The 7962-nt window shown below is 34.1% G+C and overlaps 2 protein-coding genes across 2 annotated transcripts; both read right to left on the reverse strand.

Annotated features, from left to right (window-relative positions):
* Positions 1–3607: 3607 nt before the first annotated feature.
* Positions 3608–5154, reverse strand: LOC113309243 (LRR receptor-like serine/threonine-protein kinase IOS1). Its single transcript, XM_026557659.1, has 7 exons — positions 5013–5154; positions 4747–4876; positions 4585–4665; positions 4409–4480; positions 4224–4304; positions 3836–4125; positions 3608–3731 (listed from the first exon to the last, which is right to left on the reverse strand). The coding sequence occupies exons 1-7, from the start codon at positions 5107–5109 to the stop codon at positions 3646–3648; spliced, it is 837 nt and encodes a 278-aa protein (XP_026413444.1). The 5' UTR covers positions 5110–5154; the 3' UTR covers positions 3608–3645.
* Positions 5155–5962: 808 nt separating this feature from the next.
* On the reverse strand, positions 5963–7443 carry LOC113309244 (probable LRR receptor-like serine/threonine-protein kinase At1g05700). The gene is made up of 6 exons (XM_026557660.1): positions 7305–7443; positions 7021–7141; positions 6875–6946; positions 6712–6783; positions 6511–6591; positions 5963–6400 (listed from the first exon to the last, which is right to left on the reverse strand). The coding sequence occupies exons 1-6, from the start codon at positions 7399–7401 to the stop codon at positions 6241–6243; spliced, it is 603 nt and encodes a 200-aa protein (XP_026413445.1). The 5' UTR covers positions 7402–7443; the 3' UTR covers positions 5963–6240.
* Positions 7444–7962: the final 519 nt, after the last annotated feature.

Below are 7962 nucleotides of genomic sequence, written 5' to 3' on the forward strand. Positions count from 1 at the left end.
AGTTCGTTGAGATAATATAAATGTGAACCGACAGCATTTATAAGTGTAAAGCGGCAACATTTTTGCAATACGTGAATAGAGCTACTTAGAGCACTATCTAGAACCATGATCCCACGGTATAGCATGAGGAATGCACATTACATGGCTGACAGGGCATCTAATTCAAACAAATCAAGAGGATTATGCCATGTCAGCCATCTAATTCAACAACACCAGGAGGCCGAAAGATAGTAAAATTGATAATTAACTACTCTTCCTTGAAATAATGATAGCAATCCGTGATTTAAAACAAAACTGTCTCTAAAAACAACCACTAGGACAAACTAACACTAATACACTCAATCGGATCAAAGGGTCCAGTTAAAAAAATCAGTGCAGCTCCATTGGCACATGCTTCATAGTGACATAATACGATGGCGATTTTCATTTATTGCTGAACTTGGTATCAAGATGGACTAAACAAGAAACACCTAGTAGCATGACAAATTGACAATATATGTACCAAGTACTTTTGACTACTAAACATCAGTAATCTTTGGACTTATAGAACTTCAAATTCATTTGTATCCGGTATCCCCACTATATATACTAACCTCAAGAAAGGTTACCATCAAACTAGCCCCACTGTTAAGCTTAACCAAACTAACATGATGTATCATATGTATCCAGCATCCCCACTTTTAAGTGTGAAGCGGCAGCATTTCAAAAAGAGAGAATGCTATTATAAGTGTGAAGCGGCAACATTTTTGCAATACGTGAATAAAACTAATTATAGCACTATCTAAAACCATGAGGATCGCATATTACATGGATGACAGGGAATCTAATTTAAACAAGTCAAGAGGATTATGCTTACGGTTACAGATCACACTACTCGAAATTATAAGTTGACACTTAAAATTGAGACAGGGGATGCCATATATGGTTTTGCAATAAGTGAATAGAACTAATTAGAGAATGGCAGATACATTAACGAATGTTCATCCAAATGTGAACTACATTCTCTTAAAAAATTTTAAGTTTGGTCAGTAGATGAACTATTAGATGCTCATTCAAAAGAAGCCTCACCTCTTCAGGGGTACAACCAACCTAATCAGTAATCTTTATATGCCTTTGCAGCTTCAAAACTAAACCAGTTACAAATCAATAACCATTGAGAAAATAGAAATCTCTTATACAGTCTTTAACAATTCAAATGGTGTGTCTTAGAGGCCTTAGCCATTTTCGACCATTCCCAACTATATACATGTATGTGTGGAGAAAACATAGAAACCTGATAAAAAAAGTTACTATAACTTTTTTAAGAAGCTACGGCATCACAGGTTAACAAAGTGCATTAGAAATATGAATGCATGTGATGAAGAAACGATATATATACACATTCATAATTTTTACATTACCCTCTCAGGAACTTTGCTGAACAACAATGTCTTAGCAATGGGTGAACAATCAATTCCACTGACATCTGATCAAAGCTAGCTTTGGGTTCCAGGAGATTTTAAGGGATCAAGAAACAAGATTTGCAAATTGGTGGCATTGTGACAAGTAATACGAGAGGTAAGTTCTAAATTAAAGGATCTCAATTATACCCATTTGGTGGTGCTGTATTGAATTATATGTGCATATCTTTCTCGAGAACCCTTAATACAGAACACTGATGATGGTACTCGTATGACCACCTTCTCAAGTGCCTTTAGGAACAAATAAAGATCCATCTTATGGTTCCAAATATTGACAATACGGTAGCTGACACGCTATAAATAAATAAAGATACTAGAGATAAAGCTCAAGCATACAGGTTTAAGCGTGGTCGACCACCACTTAACAACTATGATGAAAGAATAAATTTTTGCCCAACTTAAACAAAAATCAAAACTGGGGGCAAAAAAAAACAAAAAGAAACAGCGGAGTGCAGTATGCTAATACTAGTACTGTAGTTGATTAAGCGATAATGAAAATTAAGCTTATATGTAAGGAAATTAAACTGCCGCTGGTTCAATTATTTTGATTAAGTTAATATGGATATTTTAGTTCAGTGTCAACTAAAAAGTTCTCATAATCAATCTGAACAGTGGTGTTCAATCATTTTGATGTCAAGTAATGGAAAGAGCTCTTCTGTTTTTAAAGGGAGGTCATGTGTCAACCAGAAAATCAAACAAAAATGTATAGAACAAGGAAGGAGAAACAACAAAATTCCAGAAAAAAGCACTCACTTATGATTCAATCCTCTTTTTATAGAAAAGATTGAAACTTTATTAATTATTCGGGATTCAATGCTCAAACCCGGATCAGGAAAACATAACATTATCATTCTCAAGAATGCCAAATTGCATATAAGTTAGGCTAACACTTCATAAGTACGAACAAAAACATGGTATCAAAATTCAGCAAAAATATATTTGAGGTGGAAGTTCAACTTAGGTAACACTAGAACCAGATCAAATTCACCTCGAAATTACATTACCTCCCAACACCGGCTCGGTTAATATATGAATTTTCAATCAATCGATTATTGAAAGCAAACACATTTTGGGAAATATCATGCATTTAGGTTAGTCAATGTAAATCTAATTTCTAAACTCAATGTTACAATAATCTAGAGATCACCAGATTCACATAGAAAGAAATCTGAGAGACTCGATATTAGAAACCTAAATTGCTACCACCATCTTAAAGCAACAAAATGAGGAAGAAAACCAACCTGTAATTGATAATTTTCTACCAAAATTAGGGAAGGCTGAGATCCAATCCTCTAATTCCTTCACCTGATAATGGAGACCAAAATTAAACGCCTTTGAGAATTTGGGAGACCAAAATTAAACGCCTTTGAGGATTTGCAAGTGTGGAAAGGAATGGAAGAAAGATAATGGAGTTCTGCAGGTGTGGTTTCGGAAGATTCGAGGAAATACTGAAATAGTTTAGGTTGCGGTTCCCATTTCATTTTGGTTTCAGGATGTAAGTTTCTCAGGTTCTAGAACTTAAATTGGTTCCAAACAAAAGATTTATTAAATATTAAAACTCTATTTTGCATTTTCTAAATTCAAAAATAAATTATTGTGTTACCTATGCCTAGATGTGTTACTAAGAAAAATGATAAAAAAGTTTTAAACATGGGGTTCATTTTAGCATACATCAAATTTTGGGTAGAAATAATTGTAACAGTGATTTAGTATAAAGTACGTTAGAAATGAATAACTAATAATACAACACCATGAATAGTTATTTAGTTTTTATGAATTAATTCCTAATTATGGTAACTATTTCTTAATTTGCTAACTCTTTATAAGGGTACTAAAATCATAATGGATCATTTGAGTTAGCAAAACAAAACTAGTTAAGAAAGTCATTGTTAGAAAAACCTAAATTTGGTGTAGTGCTTCTTGGGTTGTCTGTGAATTGATTGCGTGCATTAGGCCAATATAATGAATTAAGTTCGTAATTTTCTATCGTAAAAAGAAAAAATATATGATAGACTTATAGTTATTTAGTTTTTCCTTTTGGTTTGTTGGTTGGGGTCTCCTTAACCCCGCGGAATCCTTCAAAACCAAAAAGAAAAAAAAAAAGAAAAAAAATTGGATCCTTGAAATAATCAACAATTACAAAAGATTCAAAACAAAAGTAATTGGCTCCAATTTAAGCTCCAATTCAAGTAGCCTTAACAGTCGGGTGCATCTGTTGCTCGGTGTCGACGTCCACGGGCATTGCCAGCCCAGAGATCTCATTTGTTTGCCCTACACACATAAATCATAAATATTAAACTTAATTTGAGCTACCATTTAGGACTAAAAAACAACTTAGTCTTATAGGATGCAGATTAAAGTTGTGTTAAAATCACCTTGGGCGGCTGCTGCTGCCATTGCCGCCTTCCTCTTTTGATGATCAATAGCTAGAAATGCAACAATAGCCCAGAAAATCACAAAAACCGGGATCCCAACCCCAAGTGCAATTGGTAACGTTTTGTTACGACTTTCTGTTGGCTTTGGAGTAGAACCAGTGTTTATTCCCGGGGAAGATCCTGATCCGGTTCCTGGTGTTCCTGTTCCTCTACCTGTACCCGTTCCTGTTTTAGTTCCGCATGAGTCTTCGTCGGAGAAACACAACTTTGTCATTCCGATTCCCGTCAACCTACAAGGAAATTTTCTTTTAGCAAATTTAATTATAACGGAATAAAATTAATATCTTCACAACATCAATTATCAATGATATGATTCTGTCTCACTTACGTTAACTTTAACGTGTTTGCTTTTGACTTGTCCCTTAATGATGTAGGCACCGTTCCAAAAAGAAAGTTATTCGCCAAATTCCTACAAGTAAGTAGAAAACCAATTAACACAAATATTTTTAAAACCAAAATGGATAACAAAAGATTTGTTTAATTCATTATTGATTATGAAAATGAAAAACTTACAACACTTTTAGTTTAGGGAAATTGGCAAGAAAATCAGGAAATTCTTGTTGCAAAACGTTATCGCTTAAGTCTCTGCTCACCATGAAAAAAGAAGAAGAAATAATTAGACTAAAGAATTAATTCATGTATTCTTCTTCTAATGCATTACAATAATTATACTAAAGTTAATTGCTCACATGATTTCAAGTGCATCCATGGCACTAAAATCTGGAAGAGGTAGCGTACGGTCCGTAATCAATAAAGAGTCATGAAGATTTCTGTAAGCGTTAACCAGATGAATTAGATTCATGACTTCATGAACGAAGTAATTCAGAAGGAGAGCAATTGAAAAAACTTACAGTGCTGTTACTCGAGGTGTAAAATGGAAGCTACACTTAACCCATAGATATGGACTAGGAAGACATGGATCACCGGTTGATAGTAATCCAAGTAGCGGAAAAGTTGTTTTTAACAAATTTATTGCCTCCACTGATAAATAATCATTCAAACAATATAAAACATGAAACACATTTCAAAGAGATGCCATCCACGATTAAAAGGAACCAGAAAGAAAAGAAAAAAGTAACATGAAATCACTAGGAAACATGAGATTTGAAAGTTGTACCATCAGTTGAATCCGTTAATGCCGAAACTGTTAAGAGTAGAGATGAGATAGACAATGCTGATAAGAAATGAATAAGATTGACCTTAGTATTCTTCATGATAGCAAGCTAAGTTACGAACAAAGCAGAGGTAAGAGAGATGATTGTTAGTCGATGCAAATGATATGATATATAGACTTATCCAAGCTTCGTTAGTATAAAGTTAAGTTATAATTTTTATGAATAGGACAATTATTCGAGTTGGCGAAGTCTCTTTGGAGTTTGGGCTAATATATATGCCCACTTGTTTAGGTTTAGTATGTATCGTGGTGGGATGATGTTGTTTCCTTTCGACTGCTTCAAATATTGTAAGTCAAAATATCGACGTTCCACCTAATTATTCCAGTGCGTAATTCATGGCTGCGGGTTCTTTGTGCATCGACAGGCTTTTGCAAAAGGGCATTGTTAGACTCACCGCCGAAACCCCGAAAATTATCCCGAGAACTTAATTAATTGTTTTGTTCAACTTGACGAGGAGTTTGAAAACTTCTGGGGTTGTTTGTGAATTGATTGCGTGCATTAGGCCAATATAATGAATTAAGTTCGTAATTTTCTATCGTAAAAAGGAAAAATATATGATAGACTTATAGTTAAGTTTACATCAATGTCCAATAATGTGTGCCATGAATGTAAATTTTCCGAACTCATTGTCTTGTCTAGTAAAATTGAGTTCATGATTCTTCTTTACTATTTGTGAGTGAGAAGCGAAAGATTGGATCCCACCGGTGGAAATTGATGTTGGTGGAATTCTCACTGACCCTCTCGGCCCCTATAGATAGAATTGAAAGTGGAGATCATTCAGGTATAGACGTATATTACCAAAAATTAAATATAGATCTAGACCAGGAGGCCAATTTATCCAGTTTCGAAGAGATTAAGGCATTTTAGTCGAAAAGCAAAATGTGACTTTCATTAGATATATAATATTCATTAAACATATTCAACAACAATCATCAGAACATTTAAGATGAAATACACAATCTTCAATCCGAACAGAGTTTAACAGCCGAGGGCATGTATGATGCTCAACATTTACTCCATGATAAGTTGTAATTGTTTGTGCTGCAAACCCAGGATCTTGGTAATTTATTCCACGCGTTGCCAACTATGAAAATATTTTTACAAAATCCAATTGCTTGAAAAATTATAGTCAGTTCATTTATGGATTTATGACTTGGAGGAGCATAGGGGTTACTTTCCTACGTCGCCTAGTATACTTGGCGGCGGCTGGCTGAAAGTTGTAAATGTTCGTCCGAAATTTGGTTGTGTTTCTGGTGCTCCTGCTGGTGATTCAAATCTGCATTTCTCTTCGTCGGAAAAACACAAGTTTACCATTCCCGTTCCTGTCAACCTAAAATTGGAAGAAAAAAAGTCAGATTTGATTTACAGAAATAACTTGAATAATCTTCATATCGACAACTATCAAAGCGATGAATATGCTTCATGGCGATTTTCTCTTACGTCAACTCCAACGTATTTTCAATTAATCTTCTCAGTAATGATGTAGGTACTGTTCCAAAGAGAAAGTTATTCGCCAAATTCCTGCGAGGAATACAAAGAAATACAAACGATCCATTTATTCAAGCGGATCTTAAATAAATACGGTAAACATTTATTCAGTACAAAATTGATCATATGATTGATTAAAGACAGCAAACTTACAACACTTTTAATTTAGGGAAGTTGGCAAGAAAATCAGGAAATTCTTGTACGATAATGTTATCGCTGAAGTCTCTGCCAAAAAATATCCACCATTGAAATCATTAGATTAACAAATAAATTAATTTATCTATATGTTTTTTTAACGCACGATTTGATTACTTACATGATTTCAAGTGCATCCATGGCGCTAAAATCCGGGAGAACCATTGTAAACAATCCAGCACCGCTAATATTTCTGCAAGCGTTGATTAGGTGCATGAGACTCATAGCATGCAGGATATAATTCAAACGGAGAATGCTTTATCTTACAATGATATTATTCGAGGTGTAGCATCGGAGCTACACTCAATCCCTGGTAATGGTGTGGGAAGACATGGATCAACGGTTGATACTATCTCGAAAGTAGTTAGTAATAAACCTAGTGCCTCCGCTGATAATCATGCAGACAATTTCAAACAGGACACAAATTTAAAAGAGATGATAAAATAATACTAAAACAGAAACCAAAAGAGTAAACAAAAAGTAATGCGAGAGCGGCATAATAAGATACAGTAACACATGAAACAGTAACACATGAGATTCAAAAGTTATACCATCAGTTTTATTCGTTTGTGCCGAAATCGTTAGGAATAGAGATGAGAAGCTCAATGCTAATAAGAAATGAACAAGATTGACCTTAATATTCTTCATGATGTTATCAAGCAAGTTATGAACAAAGCAGGACTAAAAGAGATGATAGTTAGTTAATAACAATGATATGGGAATATCAAATATATAGACTAATCTAAGCTTCATTTAGTGTGGTTTTTGACCATGTAAAGTTAAGATTTAGTCTAAACTTTTATTAAATTATCACTATTGTTTGGATTGGAGAAATTTTCTAGTCGGAGAAGTTTCCTTAAATGAACATGTCCAAGGTACTTGGGTTTTAATATGTGGTAATAATGGGAATATGCTACTAATTCCTTTTGCTGGTTCAAAGATTATAAGTGAAATACCATCCAATTATTATTTTTCTGTTCTTTTGTTCGCTTCATCTTGTTAGACCGAAGTTATTATTTTTCTGTGTACAAAATCTACAACACTAGAAACAAAATAGAAAAAGTACGCGAAAAATGAAAATAACAAAAACACATTAGCTTAATTAAGATAAAGAAAAAGAAAAGTTATAATCTAAGTAAGTATATCTTAAAAACGTATCTTTTTCTCTCTCGTGGCGATTTTCCTCTGCAAACTCAGCCTCACAATCGT

The sequence above is a fragment of the Papaver somniferum genome, chromosome 9 (genome assembly GCF_003573695.1).
Source record: "Papaver somniferum cultivar HN1 chromosome 9, ASM357369v1, whole genome shotgun sequence".
In the NCBI taxonomy this organism is placed as follows: domain Eukaryota; kingdom Viridiplantae; phylum Streptophyta; class Magnoliopsida; order Ranunculales; family Papaveraceae; genus Papaver; species Papaver somniferum.